This window comes from Bubalus bubalis, chromosome 19 (assembly GCF_019923935.1).
Source record: "Bubalus bubalis isolate 160015118507 breed Murrah chromosome 19, NDDB_SH_1, whole genome shotgun sequence".
In the NCBI taxonomy this organism is placed as follows: Eukaryota; Metazoa; Chordata; class Mammalia; order Artiodactyla; family Bovidae; genus Bubalus; species Bubalus bubalis.
Genome location: NC_059175.1, coordinates 39,933,871 through 39,954,070, shown reverse-complemented (window position 1 = coordinate 39,954,070; position 20,200 = coordinate 39,933,871). Strand labels below are relative to the sequence as shown.

Sequence of the window (20,200 nt, the reverse complement as noted above, 5' to 3'; positions counted from 1 at the left end):
AAATCAGTCAAATAATTACCAAAAACTCTGTAAATTTGGCTGATCTAAAATAGTATTCTTTCACTTTCTGATAAGGTAATATTGTAATCTCCAAATATATAAAAATACATATTAAACACTAGAAGGTGTTAAAATTAATACATTCTACTATAACCATAGAAAGGATGAAAATAGGAGTAGAATTGTTAAAAATGAATTAAACCCACTTCACTGATGTTTTAGATGAGGCTGAATGTAGTAATGTTTGCTGTATGTTTACTGTATGTTTAGTAATGTTTACTGTATGTTTATGTTCTTTACTTAAAATGGTTAGGAACTGTGAAACTAAATTTGGACCGTCAACTTAAATTGTTTACCAAACATAATTATTTTGACATAATGCTTAAATGGTTAAAAAAATAGATTTTCAAAGCAAGAGACATAAGTTTAATAAACCTAGCATTTGTCATAATACAAGCAGTCACTGGTCACTGGGGCTCTTTTCCTCCCACCACAGCCCCTTGGCTATAAAATCATCTATCTTAAAAAAAAAACAAACATGAACATCACCGTAGGTAAAATTTAAAATTCAGTGCTCTGTTCTTAAGATAATGGACTTATCCCTGTCTCTGTTTTCATGGTTAATGTTTAGTCTGCAGAGTGTAGCCTGGGCTAACTCTTGGTTCTATTGTATAGTATGAATTTAAGAAGTTATTTATTCTCTACATCTATTAGCATATGCATAAAAATTAGGTCAAAAACTTAAATTTCCACATAGGATTTTCTTATGGAGTTAAAATTAAGAAAATGCATATAAAGTGTTGAGTAAAGTATGTGTACAGAATAAATAATGATGTAAGTTTAATATAAGCTGTTCTCATTGAAAGAAAGTGTTAGTTGCTCAGTCGTGTCTGACTCATTGCAACCCATGAACTGCAGCCTGCCAGGCTCCTCTGTCCATGGAATTCTCCAAGTAAGAATACTGGAGTGGGTAGCTATTCTCTTCTCCAGGGAATCTTCCCTGACGCAGGGACTGAACCTGGGTCTCCTGCATTTCAGGCAGATTCTTTACCGACTGAGCTACCAGGGAAGCTGTCTGTTCTCATTATCAGGTAGTGATATGTTTTTCTGCAAAGTAGCAAAAAAAATGTGCTGCCTTGTTTTAAAGGGCAGCAGTTTATTTTCCCCACATAACAGAAATTTGGGGGCTATCCTCCTTCTATCTCCCTCTTAGCTGTCTGAGCGTGGTTGCAAAGGGACAAGGAGCAAGAGAAGAGTGAAAGGCAGAAAGATGAGATTGGGGCTGAGGGCAGCTGCGTCAAAACCATTAAAATCCTTCTCAGAGGCCTGACCCAGTAAGGCTGCCCTCTTTATCCTTTGGCTGGGATTGGGGCTCCTGGGGGGTACAGATTAGCAAGTCTTCTACTTTTCCCTTTTCAATTGTAGAGGAAAGTGAAGGGGAGGAGGGCTGTGAATGGTTTTGAGGTGTCCACAAACATCATCCTTATTATTCCATCATTTTCCCTCTGTAAGCTACAGATTCCTAGTTTGTGAAATGAGAGCCATCTGGCTAGAAGATCTCCTGGGATGCTCACCACACTGGCATTCTCATTTAAACACTGGGTCTTCATTGCTATGAATGAGCTTTCTCTCTTACGGCAGCTACTCTCTTAGTTGCAGCGCGCAGGCTTTTCATTGCGGGGGCTTCTCTTGTTGTGGCACATGGGGCTCAGTGGTTGTGGTACCTGACCAACTGTGGCAACTCTGAAGGTCCTTCCAGCTATAGAGCTCCCATGGGGATGGAGAAGCCCTCAGCTGAGACTGCACTGTAGCCCGGGTTCTGTCCCTGCCTAACCCCTTTTCCCTCCCTCTTCTTCTGCACCTGTTGAACTTCCTACATGCTAGTATCCGTCTCAGAATCTGTTTCCTAGGGAACGTAACTGCAACAATTCCTTAAAGATGTTCCTGAAAGATTCTATTTCAGGAGATGCAGACTGAGGTCTGACCTCATGTCAGATCCTCCACATTGGCTGGAAACCTCACTGGCAGCAAACATTACTAGGGCTGAGATATTTAGAAGCAACAACTAAAAAATTAGCCTTAATGAGGAATTATTTGGAGGTGCTGAGAAAAACACCCAAAAAAGGAAGAGAGATTCCAAGAAAGTGATAGCACCAAGATAAGGTCTTTGCCATCCCCTAATTACTCCTTGGAAGGAAATTTATGACCAAACCAGATAGCATATTCAAAAGCAGAGACATTACTTAGCCAACAAAGGTCCATCTAGTCAAGGCTATGGTTTTTCCAGTGGTCGTGTATGGATATGAGAGTTGGACTGTTAAGAAAGCTGAGCACCAAAGAATTGATGCTTTTGAACTGTGGTGTTGGAGAAGAGTCTTGAGAGTCCCCTGGACTGCAAGGAGATCCAACCAGTCCATTCTGAAGGAGATCAGCCCTGGGATTTCTTTGGAAGGAATGATGCTAAAGCTGAAGCTCTAGTACTTTGGCCGCCTCATGCAGAGTTGATTCATTGGAAAAGACTCTGATGCTGGGAGGGATTGGGGGCAGGAGGAGAAGGGGATGACAGAGGATGAGATGGCTGGATGGCATCACTGACTCGATGGACGTGAGTCTGAGTGAACTCCGGGAGTTTGTGATGGACAGGGAGGCCTGGGGTGCTTCGATTCATGGGGTCGCAAAGAGTCACACACAACTGAGAGACTGAACTGAACTGAACTGAACTGAAGATGAAGGACATAAACATATTTCTGATTAACATAGGCTAATCAAGTCCCTAAGAATCTACATAAATTAGTGTAAGTATCTCAGCTTCTTAATCAAACAGACTTTATTCTTCAATTCCACCTCCATTATATAAGACTCTATAACCCTGACTAAGTTATTGTCCTCTCTGTGACGAAGTTGCTTCATCTCTGAAGCACGGGGATGGGGGTTAGTGAAAAAACATACAGCCACATCTCTTCATGCTGGTGCTTCCATGAATGTGATCAAGGGGAGTTTGGCTGCCTTTTTTTTTTTTTTTTGGCTAGGAGAGCTGGTAAAGAAAATGCCTATACTGGAAAGTAAGTTGATCTAAATTAGGACTTTTCAAACCCTTTAGGCAGAAGAAATATTTTTCTTTTTTCAAATAAGATCTTGCAAATAAAGCAGATAAAAGATCAGAATTTTATGAAGCATAAATTTTGTAAGTTCAAGTATATAATGCTTAAAAATAGTTCAGTGGGATCTAAAGAGACTATTAAAATGAACAGAAAAATTTGAAATCAAGGTTACAGATGGCAGTTACAGAGTTATATGGTTGCAGCATCTAATTTTTTTCTATGGTTTCTTTTTGTTTGTTTGTTTGCACACGCATGAAGTTGCTTCAGTCATGTCTGATTCTGCGACCCTACGGACCATAGCCCGCCAGGCTCCTCTGTCCGTGGGTGGGAATTCTCCAGGCAAGAATACTGGAGTGAATCCGCCACAGGTATACATGTGTTCCCCATCCTGAACCCTCCTCCCTCCTCCCTCCCCATACCATCCCTCTGGGTCGTCCCAGTGCACCAGCCCCAAGCATCCAGTATCGTGCATCGAACCTGGACTGGCAACTCGTTTCATACATGATATTATACATGTTTCAATGCGGATTCATTTCGATATTTGGCAAAACTAATACAATTTTGTAAAGTTTAAAAATAAAATTAAAAAAAAATAATAAAGTTATCAAGAGACAAAAAAAGAATACTGGAGTGGGTTGCCATGCCCTCCTCCAGGGGATCTTCCCAACCCAGGGAAAGAACTCAAGTCTCTTAAGTCTCCTGCATTGGCAAGTGGGTTCTTTACCATTCGTGTCAACTTTTATTTGTTTGTTTGCACAGCATTGAAAAATCTTGATTCATACAAACGGCTGTAAATGATATGATAACAGTTTAAAACAACTTGATCTGTAATCTCAGGATATTTCTCAAATGAATTGTGTTGATGGGAGACTTTTATTCTAAGGTCTGTAGAAAACCAAATTAATATGTATAAGTTAATAGACTGATGGTTTTCAATATGTTAAAACTCAACATATACTATTTTTTTGAATGTAAGCATTATTCCTTACTGCATTTTTAAAAACTAATTTTTCAATTAAATTACTTTTTTGAAAAATGAAATTAGAATCAAACATTTTTGGAAGCCCTGGAACAGAATTTGTAAACTAACAGGTTTGATGGAGTCTGTATACTTATTCCAAATGTTTGCATCTGTGATCATTCTTCTGCCATTGGCTGCTCAGCAAATCTGCCAAAACTCTGCTGCACATGGAGTTTATCCTCTGGTGGCTTCTAAGGGAAGCCTGGGAAGGTATAAAGTACTGACTGCCTGGCACAGATCGAGTGCTCTGCACCGAGCTGTTGTCATGAACACCACACTGTTGTCACCAAGGATGCCCATCAACTAAGCAACTAGTAGTAACTCTGTAGTACAGAGTTTGATGGGGGGACAGAAGTCAGTGTGTTGGTCAAGATAGTAGCTACTCAGTTTAGAGCTCAAATAATATCACAGGAGCCTATCAGAAAACCACTGAGATGGAGAATGGAGGCTTACAGCCCAGGCAGACAAATTAAGCAGATGGCACTCAGATACCCTCACATGGTATACACAGTCTCAATACCAGTTACAGATGCAAAACAATCACTCAAAAAGTGAATGAAATCTGTGTGTACTTTCGTAACTCTCATTTCTTTAATACCTATGTTATGCAAAAGGAAGCACACAATTTGTTGCTGTTCAGTCACTAAGTTGTATCCAATTCTTTGTGACTCCATGAACTGCAGCACCCCAGACTCCCCTGTCCTTCATTATCTCCCTGAGTTTGCTCAAACTCATGTCTATTGAGTCAGTGATGCCATCCAACCACCTCATTCTCTGTCATCCCCTTCTCCTCCTGCCCTCAATCTTTCCCAGCATCAGGGTCTTTTCCAATGAGTAGGCTCTTCACATCAGGTGGCCAAAGTATAGGAGCTTCAGCATCAGTCCTTCCAATGAATATTCAGGGTTAATTTCCTTCAGGATTGGCTGGTTTGATCTCCTTGATGCCCAAGGGACTCTCAAGAGTCTTCTCCAGCACCAAAGCATCAGTTCTTCAGTGCTCAGCCTTCTTTATGGTCCAACTCTCACATCCATACATGACTACTAGAAAAACCATAGTTTTGACTATACAGACCTTTGTCAGCAAAGTGATGCCTCTGCACACAATCATTGCTTATAAATCAATGAAAAGTTAAGCTGAACCAAATCTGTTTATTCTAAGTCCAGCTACTTGAGCCATCAGAGTCCAGCAGACGCAAATCCAACCCTGAATCTTGCAGGTGTGGGGACTCCAAACTAAGCACCTGTCACAACACTAAGGCAGCTATGCCATTTTCGTTCTGCTCATTCAGGGTTTCTAGTATTACTGATGCAACTAGTTCTAACAAAGCAGAATTTCCAAAATATAGGTATAGGTAGTACCAACTGGCTATACCTTTCATCACTTTTTTTTTTTTTTTTGCACCCACATGAGTATATACAAGAGCTTTTCTTTATTCAGGTGCTTAGATCAGGAAGTAAAATTGCACCAAAAACCAAATGACTCGCTCCTCTCGAGCATGAATGACGCTAAACAATGGGAGACAAGGAGCAGATGTCGCCCATGACAACCAACAGCCATCAGGGTATTTTGGAGACACAAAGTAGGAAAAGCACTTTTTTTCAAAAGCAATTGACTGTATCATTTTCCTAACAGTCCAAATATGTAATTTTCATTCATTGGCCGATACCTGGGAGTCCTCTTGTGTTCTATTATATTGGATTTCAGAAACTTAACAATCACACACAAAAGAAATGTGGTTACTTTTCACTGTTGTTTCAAATTTCCTTAACTCAGGAACATCTTTTCTTTCATTCTCTACTGGAATAACAATGAAAAGCATAGATCCTCTTTGATGCTCTAGTTAAAGGTCAATGGTTTTTCCTCATTTTCAGAAGAAAATGTGTCACTGGTGCTGATTCAGGAGAAACGCTGCCAAGGCTGCTGCTCTGTTATCCAACTCCACTATGCCCTCATCCTCTGATGTGCCTCCTTTAGATGCTTGACTTTACATTGTACCCTTATGTGGCACTAGTGGTAAGAACCCGTCTGCCAATGCAGGAGACATAAGAGACACTGGTTTGACCCCCTGGAGGAGGGCATGGCAACCCACTCCAGTATTCTTGTCTGGAGAATCCCATGGACAGAGAAACCTGGCAGGCTATAGTCCATAGGGTCGCAAAGGGTCAGACATGACTGAAGTGACTTAGCACGCATGCATGTTGTCCTATAGATACAAAATGTTGATTTCTGGCCCAAAGCTGGCTCTCACTCATTTGCGATCAAGTTTCTCATTCATTTTCTTTCTTTTTTTTTATGCTGGGTGCATTCTTTTTTTTTTTTAATTGGAGGCTAATTGCTTTACAATATTGTGGTGGTTTTTTGCCATACGTTCACATGAATCAGCCATGGGTGTACATGTGTTCCCCATCCTGACCCTACCTCCTTCCTCCCTCCCCATCCCATCCCTCAGGGTCATCCCAGTGCACCAGTCCTGAGCACCCTGCCTCATGCATCGACCCTGAACTGGCGATCTGATTCACATTTTCTACCATTTTGTCTTGCCTTGTGCTTTTCTCCTCTCACTGGGAATTGCTGACTCTACTTTGAATGCCTTCCCCTCCTTATTACAGGAGAAAGATGAAACATGTTTAAGAATTGTCAACCGCTTCCTTGGAAGACTATTTTGAAATTACCCCACACCCATAATGACCTTTTCTGAGTTCCCGTCAAAATTATATTCAGTTCCACACACTCATCAATAAGCGCTTCCTCCTGTGTCCCAACAAGCCCCACATATTGCTTAGTCATACCTCAGCTGTTTTGAAGTGAGTCATCCTGTTTGATAAAATTCTCTTCTAACTCCCACAGAGCTTGGCAGGGAGTTGGAACAGTCACCTTCAACATTTACTGACTGACTTAACCAGGTCAGTGTCTCCACCTCTTAAAATATAAAACTCTTGATGGCACTACTCTCTTTTTTTCTCTGTACTGCATCACAGTACCCTGACAGATAAATGCTTTCTGACAATGGCTGTGGCCCTCGATCTGGAATATTCCATCACAGCTCCTTACCTGGATTAAAAACCGGAAACCAGTGGTAGAATTCATTCCTGTAGGGAACAGTGTCAAACTCACTGCACTGCATCTGCCGAAAAGTGGGTGTGTCCGGGCGACAGGGGTGGATGTTGCACAAGCGATAGCGTTTTCGTTCTCCAGTGCAGTACTTCCCTCCGAACTTTGGTCTACACATGAAACACACAAATTGTTCTTTAATTTCCTTAAAGGCCAGTATTTTCTGTTAAAAATGCTCTGTCCCTCCTTATCTCCATTTCTGTCTTTTCTCTTTTTTCTACTGTACACATTCTTCTCTGGCTAACTTTCATAACTACCTTCATTATTTTAGTTTCCTGTTGAAAAACCCATAATGGCACCCTGTGACCATAGGATACAGTCCAGCCTCTTAAGCATGATGGCATTCAAGGCCATCATGATCCTGACTCACCACACCTGAACACATTTTCTTCCCACATTCCTTCTCATTTGCACACCGCTCCCATGATACCAGCTGACTTGTTTGCTTTCCCCCCCCATGCTTCTGGATTTCACTCTTCTCTAAATGTCTTGGAGAAGGCAATGGCACCTCACTCCAGTACTCTTGCCTGGAAAATCCCATGAACAGAGGAGGCTGGGAGGCTGCAGTCCATGGGGTCGCTAAGAGTCGGACATGACTGAGCGACTTCACTTTCACTTTGATGCATTGGAGAAGGAAATGGCAACCCACTCAATGTTCTTGCCTGGAAAATCCCAGGGACGGGGGAGCCTGGTGGGCTGCCATCTATGGGGTCGCACAGAGTCAGACACGACTGAAGTGACTTAGCAGTAGCAGCTAAATGTCTACATACTGCCCATCCTTTAAAGACAAATAAATGTTATTTCCATCTCCATCATGAATTCTATCTGAATTCCTGCCAGAAGTAATCTCTTTCTCCTCCTGATAATATTTCGTTATCTAGCTGGAGGCACTTTCTACACTTATCACACCCAAAGATAATTCTTTAACCAAGGCAGTTCACATTCATCGATTCCCTGTAGGCAGGACTAAGCATTGTACTTCATAGGTGAGGCTAGGCTGGTGGTTTCCTATTTGTGCTGATGAAGTGATACTCTATGACTTGGCAGCTCTCCAATTCATTTCCATCTAAGAGCCTTTTATGAGCCAAGCCCTGCTGGGTTCTCACTAGACAGCTGACCAATATATATCAAGGATAGAGTGTCATCATAGGCTGGTCAGGCACTGACCTGAATCTGTGACTGTATTTTTATTGACCTTCTCAATGAACTTAAGCAAACCAGCTACTGAGATCAGATATGATCACTCTATGGAGTCACCCAAGGAGACTCTATGACAAAATGTAGGACCATTTTTTTCCCCTCAAGCCAAGTTAGGGGATCATCTTTCATTTCCTCAACAGGAACGTCCCTTTTCTGACAACCACGGATTGCTGACTATCCTCCCAAGAAGGCTAAGGACTGGCAGTGGCTGATACACAACACTGACCACAGATCCTGGAGCAAATTGCCTGCATTTCCTGATTACAAAAATGGAAATAGTTTTTCTGATCACATTGAAACAAACTATAAAATAAAGATTTTCTGTAAAAAAAAAATTCTATAAGAATTTCTTGATTTTGAATTTTTGAAGCCACAGGAACCTGGTGTTTTAACAAAAAATAAGATTTTAAAACAATTTTTGCCCAAATCCCTCAAATGTACACTTACTTATAGGCATGGGAAATGATAAAGATGTCACAGTAACTACCATTTACTGACAAACTTATGTAGTAGTTAGTGTGTTGAGTTATTCATAGATATTGACTTATTAACCTTTAGGAGAAATTACATATATAGTTATATATACAGTTTATATGTGTATATATACATGCATATATATATACACACAGTGATACATTTATAATAAAAAGGAGGTAAGATTTAGAACTGAGATACTGATGGAATTGTTTTAATATATATCATTTGCCTTTTAAAATATGTGACTCTTACTGTTCAACACAGACTAATGTAAATTTAGATAAAAGAAGTTTAAAACATTTTCTACTTATAGGAGTCATCATATGCACACTGCTAAAAAATTATACTTAGGAACTAGTATACCAGCAAATAGTGAAATGAAGAATGTAATACATATATATTTGGAAATCAAGAAAACAGAATATTTCACATAAAATATCATTATACAAACTTAAAATATAAAAAAATTAAGCAATTTGATTAAAAAATTTAAAGCAACTTGTGAAATAACTTCTATGAAATCCTTAACAGGCTAATACAGAACTCTGAGGTTTACAAAATTCTTATCTAAAACATTAAAAATAATCATCCTCAAAAAATGTGCCAAGCTATATATGATTGGTTACCCAAGAGAAGAAAACTATTTTTACAAAATTGTACATTCTTATAATGGAAAGAAAGCTGTGTCTTGTCAGTAAAATTGGGTATGATAATCCTCACTGATAGAATGGGGTTATTTAAAAGGACTTAATTGTATAATCTTCTAGAGACTTTCACATGGATTGTACTTTAAAAAATTTTTTGCTTATTTCTCCAAATGATGAAATCAGTTTAGTTACCTAAGTTCGAATCCAGTACCAAGCCAAAATGAGACAAAGCAAGAAATACAAAAAAGCAAAACTTTTTTCTTCATGCTCTATGAGTCTTCCTTCTGGCTTCTCTCTCTGGGAACCTACTTAGTTTCCTTGGAGAGCCTTGGGGTCACTGACATCACCCCATCCACAACTGGTCTCCCAGTGCTCAAGGAAGGAAGAAAAACATCTTTGACTTGACTTACTCAGGGTTGTTGCAGAGCCTCTCTGCACTCTGGGCTCCAGCCCCACAGGTCCTGGAACAGTGGGACCAGGGTGACCAGCGGCCCCAGCCTCCAGGAATGCTCTCTGGTTTTTTGCCCACTGTGATACACTTGCCAGCCATACACCACTGAAAACGGAAGAGACGGGAGATGCGTATGTCAGAAAGGTTCCATAACAAGCTGACTCAGGAACCCTTGCAGCCTGAACCGAGTTCTTCCTGATCAAGCAGACTTCCTACAGTCACACATCAGATGTAGAACAAAGAGCATCTCATAAAAGAATTTCCCTTGAAAGTCTTGGGTTTTAGAATCAGAGAATTTCAGGAATTAAAGGGAATGTTATGTGCCTAGTTGCAGAGAAAGGAGTATGACTCAAAGTGTAATTGGCAGACTTGCATGCCAGAATGTTAGCTTCCTTTACTAAGAAAATCTTGCCATGGAAAGCATTTCAGCTGAGTATATTTAGTAACATAGCTGTTCAGTAATATAATTGATTTACTTTCTGATGCAAGCTTCTTATCTTGTTGAGAACCATAACAAACATTTTGCAGACTGGCACCATGATAGCGCTCCTCTATGGCCTCTATGGGCATTTAATGTTTGCAACAGATAACTCATCCCCTCTGTAAAAAATCTGCTCATTGCTGAAAAACCCAAGTTGTTACAGAAGTTGAAGTTCTTTCTAATATCAAGAAAAATTTATGCTCTCCTATAACTCTTTGCATTGTTTCCAGTTCCAGTATTTCAAGTGGCTCAGGAAAAACTCCACACTCTCCCTCTTCAAGGGACTCCCTCAACAACTATCAGTTTAGGAAGGTGAACATACAAAAAGGGAAACAAGAAATGCGAGCTGGTTGTTAGAAATGGCCACATTTCACAGAGGATCTGGGTGTGTTTCATCTGCTTGCCTCCTCTTCCTCATTATTTCTGATGACTGTGGATTTTGATCAAGCTCTATGATCTTAATGATGAGTCACGACATACTCAAGCTACAAGAAGACACCCACTAAACACATAAACCCTAGGCCCACACAAACCCAAACTGTGCTTTTGAACAGCATGTATTACCCTGTCTTCAGGTATTCTGGACATCTAACATCTGTGAGTTCTTGGGTATGGGTAGGACTTTAAGAAATGCAGTCATGTCAGATGATGAACAGGCTTCCCAGGAGGCTCAGTGGATAAAGAACTCACCTGCCACTGTAGGAGATGCAGGTTCGATCCATGGGTTGGGAAGATCTGGAGGAGGGCATAGCAACTCACTCCAGTATGCTTGCCTGGAGAATCCCATAGACAGAGGAGCCTGGAGGGCTACAGTCCATGGGGTCACAAAGAGTCAGACACAACTGAAGCAACTGAACACACACACATGCAGATGATGAGCAAGAAGATAACATATGGTCTGAAATCACATCCTTGGAAAGAAGAAGCCACTGACTTGTCCTTCCCAATGTTCAATACAAAAGAGAAAGTGTTAGTCACTCAGTCGTGTCCGAAATTTTGCGACCCCATGGACTGTAGCCCATCAGGCTTCTCTGTTCACGGTATTTCCCAGGCAAGAATACTGAAATGGGCTGCCATTCCCTTCTTCAGGGGATCTTCCAGACCCAGGGATTGAACCCAGGTCTCCCACATTGCAGGCAGATTCTTTACCGTCTGAGACACCAGGGAAGCCCCCAATGTTCAATATGGAGCGGGAGAAAAGGTTAAAGTGAAGGTTGATGATGTGAAGCTCAGCAGATGTTACTGATCACAAACTCCTCTAAAGTTCATCAGGGAAAGGTGGGCCAGATGTTGTGTAATAGGAGTGTGGCTTAGGTCTCAGCCCTATCTCCCTAATTACCTGTCCCAAGTGAAGGCTCAAGAGGAATAGTGAAAGTGGAGTCCTTTCCTTTGGTGAGTCTGACTGTATGATGATCCCCATTCACCCAGAAACAGCTCCTCTCCAGGGCCTCTTCCCCAGCTCTGCCCAAGAACGTAAGCCCCCTATCCCAACCTTCCTTCCTCAGCCTGGCACCCCACTGACACCTCACCTTCTTCTCACCACATTGAGTCCCATCTGCAGCAGCATCCAACTTGGAACGACAAAAGCCCTTCACTGAGCACCACAGTGTCTGGCAAACATTCTGGAAAACAAACATGAGGCTGAGCTTTTTTGTATTTTTCAAAACTTGCACAAAAGCATTTCTACAATGATTGTGTAATCTACACAGGTTTATCCACATACTCACAATAAATGTTACTGTTGTTACTGAGTAAGTCTGATGGAAAGTGATCACTCAAGAAACCTCAGTTTAAACTTAATCTAAACATTGTCATTACACATAAACAGTTGGCTGTAAGCCATTCTAGGCCATATGGAAATGGGAGATAAAACACATTTGCCAAGAGTTGAATTTCTATTTGTGTGGCACAATATCCACTGTTCAATGCCCTCAGGAAGGGTTCTAACTGTTGCTTCTTGATCTGCATACAGGTTTCTCAGGAGGCAGGTGAGAAGAGGCAGGAGTCTAGTATGCTGCCCATCTTTTTAAGAATTTTCCCCAGTTCATTGTGATCCACACAGTCAAAGGCTTTAGCATAGTCAATGAAGCAGAAGTAGGTGCTTTTCTGAAATTCTCTGCTTTTTCTATGATCCAATGAATGTTGGCAATTTGATCTCTGGATCAAATAGTTCAAAGGTAATAGTAAGGAGAGGTAATGAGAGATGGAATCAGGACAGCAGTAATAAGAATGAAGAGACAGGACAGAGCCACAGATTCCATCACAGGTTAGGTTAAATACCAGGGCTTAACTTATCACTTAGATGTTGAAAATAGAGAAGAATGAATAAGGGATAAATCTTATTCCTACCTTGGCCTCTGGAGGTGCTCAGCAACCAGACAGGAAATTTAGGAAAGGGAGAAACTTCAGGGATTAAGTTGGTTGCTATGGTGTCTGCAGGTGTGAATCACTGTGATTCTTGAAAAGCACTAGAGTATTTTCTTAACCTCCACCCAGTTGTAAAGGATACCAAGGAGGTGGGTCAAATAATATGAATGACCTCAACTTCAATCCTTCTACGTTACAGACATCTTGTCATGAATAGTAAGTTTCCATTTCTGGATCTTTGAAAGTGAAAGTTTCTCATTCGCATCTGACCCCTTGTGACCCCACAGACTGTACAGTCCATGTAATTCTCCAGGCCAGAATACTGAAGTGGGTAGCCTTATCCTTCTCCAGGGGATCTTCCTAACCCAGGGATCGAACCCAGGTCTCCTGCATTACAGGCAGATTCTTTACCAGCTAAACCACAAGGATTTCCCAATATTTCCCTGGCCCTCCTTTAGTATGTTGCATCTTGAGCCCTGCACATACCCACCAGAGGCACCTCGATACCCAACACTTACTTCTACTTCCTGGCAGAAGGTAGCATTGGGGCCATACTGCAGCTGGCATTGGTGGTGAACATCATAGATCACTCCAGGGGCAATGATGTTGGACTTCAAGCCTTTCTTTTGCGGGATGTCATCCAGACAGAATCCCCAGCCTCGGCTGAAAACAAGTGAATAGAAATGAGAGCAGTGGCTTACAATTTCCTTCTAAATGAAAGATTTAGTCTTCCATTCAAGAAAAACTTTTTTTTCTAGTGTTCTATGTCCTTTAAGACAATTTTATTTCTACTAGGCCCAAGGTAGGGGCTGTCTAAAAGGAAATGCAAATCATAATCCCACATCATTTGCTCAGATGTGATTTAGGAAATATTTACAAGCAGTGGTAAAATGAAAAAAATTATATTACCCTCAGTGGGGTATGGTGACAACTTCTGACTTGTCCTAGTCATTCTTGCCAGTCCCTCAAGGACTTAAACTCACTCTTGGGTCATCAAGAGCCCCTTTCAGATGACAAAAAGCTGAAGGAGGGTGGGGGGAGACAGAGTGTTCACCTGGCTGAAGCTGGAGGCAGAACCCACCTGGATCTCAGGGTCAGAGAGCAGAAGCGAAGTTACCTGTTACAGTTACTGTTACCACCCCGACACGACCTATGAGAGGAACTGAGGCTTTTCCAGGTCTTGGGTAGAACTCAAAGTGACTTCTGGTGTACAGAGCCCTGAGTGAGGCTATGCTGAGATGCATGGTCACTTACTCCAGGAAGCGAGTGATATAGTCCTTGCTGCACTTGGACCATGTCAGCGGGGCGGGATTGTACTGCAGCTGGCGGGACATGATGTACAGGTGCCTGCCCACGGGCTCACAGTCGTTTTCCTTCCCGTCATGCTGGATGCCGAAGCTGCAGGGAAGCACGGAGCACAAGGATATTAAAGAGGCAGGCATGAAGCAAGAGGAAAACCACAGTTCCTCCAAGGTGAAAATAACCCACAGGGAGCCACCTTTGTATAGAAGGCATCTGATTACAAAGTGGGACTTTGAAGTTGGAGGGGGCTAGCTAATTTTCAACTAGAAAGCACAGGAAACATTTTAGGCATAGTTTTGTTCCAAATATACAACCCTGGGAGCCGTGTGGCTAATCCAAAAACTCCCGTTTGGCAGAAAGCTAAAAGCTTCCAGTTTGGCTTTGGCTTTCCATGAGACTACAGTCAGGAGGGCAAATCTTGCCTCCAGCTGTCTTCTTTCTCCTGCTGTAGCAACTGCCGCACAAAAGAACAAAAACTTCCTTTTGCTTTTTCATCATAATTTACTGGAGAGCATGAATGGCAAAGCCTATGGGAGACTTTGTCAGAAGCTGCAAGCTTGGAATGGATGGATTTCTCTCCAGTATCATACAAGTCCTTCAATATATGGACATTAGGGAGCACACACAGTCTAGTGGGCTTCCCAGGTGGCACGAGTGGTGAAGAACCCATTTGCCAATGCAGAAAACGTTAACAGATGTGGGTTTGAACTCTGGGTTGGGAAGATCCCCTGGAGAAGGGAATGACAACCCACTCCAGTATTCTTGCCTAGAGAATTCCCTGGACAGAGGAGACTGGTAGGATACAGTCCATGGGGTCGCAAAGAGTCGGACACAACTGAGTGACTAACACTTTTACTTTATCATTGTCTAGCTGGCTTATTTTCCTTTTTTAGATGAGAGTTTGAGATTTGTCAAAAGTCACAAGCTAGTTCGTGACAAAGCTAAGTGTTCTGCAGATCTCTGTGCTCCTAAATCAGTGTTCTTGTCAGTGTCTCATTCGGTCGGCTCCCTGACCTCCCATTGCCAGGGGTGACCAGGTGAAGCAGCCTTGAAAGGCCCTAAAATGCTTAACTGACCCCCATGGCAAGGGGCTGCCTGGGAAAGAAGCTGACTGAGAAGTGTCTGTTTATAAGCCAAGACCTCAGGATCACTGCCAAGATGCTTTCTGAGTCTCCACAAGACCTGTCTCTGTTGGAATCTGCTTTTTGGAAACTTGCAACCTGGAGATCTTGGCTCAACTTTTCAAATTTGAACAGAGGAAACTATGACCTTTTACTCTGCTGGTGAAATGCAATTCCTCTGACAGGAAAGCTCATATCCAACTTTAATAAAATCTCCTGATCAACATTAGCAACTCTTGCAGAAAAAAGTCTTTGTGGGATTTAGAAATTTTCTTGTATTATTTTTAATGCATTAAGATGTTATCAACTTACTTACAGACTCTGATCACATTCCACATGAATACAAAATTCCCAAAGGAGTCACAGAATTAATCTACCAAGCTCTTTAATCACTCAAACACAAAGAATTTAATTCAATGAAAGTTTTTTGTTTTGGGGTTTTTTTTCTGAGCAGGCCTTTCCCAGGCTGTTGAAAATCCAGTCCTGCCCTGTTCATTAAGTATTCCACACGTTCACCTGTTTAATAATTAGGAAAAATCTTAAACAAACATGGTTCTAAAAATCGCCATTAATAATGGCTTTTCTAGGATCAACCTTTCCAATATGACAAGCCAGATGTCTGGATCTTATATACTTTGTTGATCACTCAATCGTGTTCAACTCTTTGTGATTCCATGGAGGCATTTCCCAGGTAAGAATACTGGAGTGGGTTGCCATTTCCTTCTCCAGGGGATCTTCCTGACCCAGGGATTGAACCCAGGTCTTCTGCATTGCAGGCAGATCCTTTACCACTAAGCCACCAGGGAAGCCTATCCTATATACTGGGTGACTTCAAACCTACCCTCTAAATACATCAGCTCCTCAAAAGCTCACGTTGCTCCATCTAAAGTTCTTAGTTCACTAAGCATTCCCCTCTCCACTCTATCACTCCTGTGTGCTTCCATGAAACAAAAGAAAGCAAAGCTGCTAAATAAAGGTTCCTCTGCACATGTCCACTCTCTCTATATGAGGGGGAGTGCTCGAGTCATATGGGATCAGTGGGTCAGTGAAAAATGAGAAACAGGAAAAATACATGAGGTCAGAGGGATGAAAGGTGTTTCCAAGAAGCTACTTCCTAGCAAGTGGAATGAACCTCAAAAGCAGTTTGGAGTAAGAGCCTACTACAGGCTGAAACAACTCACTGGCTGCTGAATTAGCCTGCTTTACTACACCTTGATTTTACAATTCCTGCTAGATGGGTTTATGAAAATTAGAGACATGAAATAGCAAGCTAAGTCACTGCCTGAATCTTAGGGTGTCACTTGGTCAGACATTTCTTGCTTTTTACTATTCATGTTATGGTGGAGTAGAACCAGCAGAGAACAAGAACTATGAAAGTATAAATGTGAGCTTTTCTGACTCATTCAGGAAATACCAATTTGGCATATGCAACAAGGAAAGCTCTATAAGTGAAATAAATGGAATATCCCAATCCAGAAGAATGGGAAATACTGGATGGATGTTGTGTTGCAAGTGTTCATCTCTATCATTTTCATTACTTCAAGGGAAAGGATGCTAGGTCTCAGAGAGGTTTTTAAATTTCCTTCTGGAATTCCATCTTCATTTTTGGTAATTCACCTATTAAGGGATGAGAGCTTAGGTATGGACGATGGATATAATCTAGGCTTCTCATAAATGGAATTTAATTATTTTTTCTCAAAATAAAAATGCAATTATTTAGGCCAAAGCACCAGTTAGTTAACTTCACTTTCTATTTTAAATCCTATGCAATCAGTGATGAAATAAACAAGTTTTCAAGAACAATGGAGTATCTTTTTTATTAAACTATAGTGACTATCTTAGGATAATGGCTTATTATATATATATATATATATTTTTTTTTTTTTTCTGGCACCAGGCTGTTTCATTGATATGCCCAGTGTTTCTCAGTTTGGTCCACAGCTAGTTAGAACTTTATATCTAAAAAGAGAACTGAATATTTGAGAAGCATCTTGTGCTATAAACAAATTTCTCAGGGTACTCCTAATGTCTTTTCTTCAGTTTTGTGACTTACCGAAGCATTTTTTCTGTCACTCAAATTCAAACTTATATGTCTTTCTTCAACTTTGTCTTTCTTTCCTCTTCTTTTTTGTTTTCAGTCATGCCACTCGGCTTGCAGAATCTTAGTTCTCTGATTAGGGATCGAACCAAGCCCCCAACAGTGGAAAAGCGGAGTCCTAACCACTGAACAACCAGGGAATTCCCCAATTTTGTCTTTCCTATCAGTGACCCTAAACTTTTTTGCCATTTAAAAGATAGTGCTTTATTTAAGTCAACTGTACATGGCCCAATGCCCTCTTTTAAAATTTAAAATTTTAATTCATTATATTTACATATTAAATTTATTTTATTATATCATTATAGATTCAGATGCAAGTTGTAAATAAATAATACAAAGAGGTCCCATGTACCCTTTACCCACTATACCCTCACAGTAACATCTTGCAAAATTACAATACAATATCACAGCTAGGATGCTGATGTTGATATAGTCAAGACACAGAACATTTTCACCTGGTGGAATTCCTCATGTTGCACTTTATAGCCAGACCTACTTTCCGGCCCTCCCCTATCCCCTTCTTAAGCTCTGGCAGCCACTAATATGTTCTCTATTTAGATAATTTTATTATTTCAATAATGCTATGTAAATGGAATCTTACAGTATATAACCTTTGGGGACTAGTTTTTTTCACTGAGCATAATTGTTCAAAGATTCATCAAGGTCACTGCATGTATCAATAATTGGTCCTTTTTCTTGCTGAGTAGTATTCCATGATATGGATCCATCACAGTTTATTTAACCCTTCACCACATTGAGTTGAAACAACCCCTGGGTTGCTTCCAGTCTGGGGCTATTAAGATTAAGCTTCTATAAACTTTCATGTATAGGTTTTTAAAATATGAACATACATCTTCACTTCTTCTTGATAAATGCCCAGAGTACAACTGCTGGATCATAAGTAGTGTGAGTTTAATTTTTAAAAACTGCCAAAATGAATTGAGGATAAAGGATCCATTCTTTGGACATAAGTGAGCACTTGAGAATGTCTTATCAAGCAAGTCTTCTCCGCTTTTCTTCAACTTGGGCATACCATTGCTGAGAATGCCTTGAGAAATCATTTCTCAGTTTAATCCAGTTATATTGCTTGACACTGCTTGACTAGAGATGCTTCTGACAACAGTGACTTTATTCGAGGCCACAAGGGACAGTCCTTCCATGTGCCAGGACTGAGGGTGCCTATACATTTGCTCATAAGAATAATTTTCACTTTCCCCAGTTATTATCAACATGCCAATAACTATGGCCTGTTTTTTTCAGTATTTTGTCCTCAATCTTATTTAATTAAAAGCAAGTCACTTACCCTCTCTGTATTTGAATTTTTGATAATTAAGGATACTACACTGTAGCACATTTATCTCCCAGGGCTTTTTGGTAAGGATCAAAGAAATCACAGTACCTAACCATATCTACTCACTTCAAATATAAGAAAATAAGCACAAAGAAGTGAAGGGAATTCTCTAGTCATAATACTGGCTGATGGAAAAGCCAGAATAACCACTCACATGTCCCAATTCCCAAGCCAATACTCTGGTTTAGTACTTTAGGTAAAAGTATTTTGAAAAGTTCCAATATTATATGAGAAAAATGGTGAGAAAGCCCAGACCAGAGAGGCCAGGCCTTGAATAATCTAGTCAGCAGGGCTCTTCCTAATGCCACCTCTTTTTCTGGCTGGACATTCAGAATATTTACAGTGTTTTGCTTTCTTTCAAGCTAGTGGCCACATAACAGGTGGGGGTGCAGTTGAGCCATTTATATGACTCCCCACTCTGAGCTTCCACCTCGTATGATGTTCTCTCATTACTGGTTAATAAATACATCAATATATTAAGTTACAAATAAGCTAAGATCTTTCCTCCTGAGAACCTCTGATACTCAGAGAATCCAGAATTCTCAACATTCCTTTACCAAAAATTTATGAAACCTGCCTTCAATCAATTGACCTAATCAAATTTACACATTTTTGTGACAACTTGGACTTCCTGTTAACTGGTGATTTTTTGATAGTCTTTCCGAGTTTAAAGCAGTTTTCCATTTTTTTCTTTTTTTCAGTGTCCTCCTTTAATACACATAAGTACAATGGTGCAAACAATAGTATCTACTTCCTAATATTGTTGAGAGAAGTCAATGACACAATGTGAAATGTCTGGCATAAAGGAAGGGCAAAGAATGTTAAGGTTTGTGACTTTTCAGTGATATTAATAACATCACTATTTCATAAGAACTAAATAGGAATTACTACTCCTGAGTTAATCAATTAAGTTAAAACTTATCTCCTTGTTTCTGCTCACCTCGTTCTAACTCAGAGACTTGTAGCGGTCTCTATGATTCTGTGATGTTGACGGTACAAGTGATCGGGCAGAGAAGACAGTGGAATATTGAACTTGTGTCTTTCCCCAATCCACCCCCTACCCACTTTACAGATGAGAAAGCAGATATTTAGGAAGTCATTCTCAAGCCACAGTGCAATCTGATTCTCCTGACACCCTGATACTGATGCATGATCAGAAGGAGAAGATCTCAGTTTCCTTGGCCCTTTACCTGTGTCCAAGTTCATGGGCAACTGTGAAAGCCAAGGGGAGTCCAGAGTCTTCATTGATGTTACAACTCCGGTGAGGCTGGCACATTCCTGACAGGTGGGACAGCCCCAGAGTCTCGCAGCGGTGATTGACACCTGCACAGAGGTCTTTTCTGAAAGCAAAGAACAGGGATGTGGAGGCGCCTCAAGAAACATCTAGGAAAAAAACCCATCTGGCCATGAATTCACTTTCAATATGGTCTGTAAAGCATGATTAAAATTGTTTTTAAAAGTCCATATAAAT

At 40.7% G+C, this 20,200-nt stretch overlaps 1 protein-coding gene across 3 annotated transcripts in view; it reads right to left on the bottom strand.

The window, feature by feature from the left end:
- The window catches only part of ADAMTS12 (ADAM metallopeptidase with thrombospondin type 1 motif 12), a 380,497-nt gene that overhangs the window by 137,298 nt on the left and 222,999 nt on the right, over positions 1-20,200 (bottom strand). For all 3 annotated transcript variants that reach the window (XM_006071881.4, XM_044932579.2, XM_044932578.2), the window contains 6 exons: positions 19,920-20,069; positions 14,112-14,255; positions 13,376-13,520; positions 12,020-12,112; positions 9,969-10,114; positions 7,175-7,344 (listed from right to left, as the gene is read on the bottom strand). In XM_006071881.4, the coding sequence (XP_006071943.3) occupies positions 7,175-7,344; positions 9,969-10,114; positions 12,020-12,112; positions 13,376-13,520; positions 14,112-14,255; positions 19,920-20,069 (848 nt within the window). The remainder of the gene's footprint in view (positions 1-7,174; positions 7,345-9,968; positions 10,115-12,019; positions 12,113-13,375; positions 13,521-14,111; positions 14,256-19,919; positions 20,070-20,200) is intronic.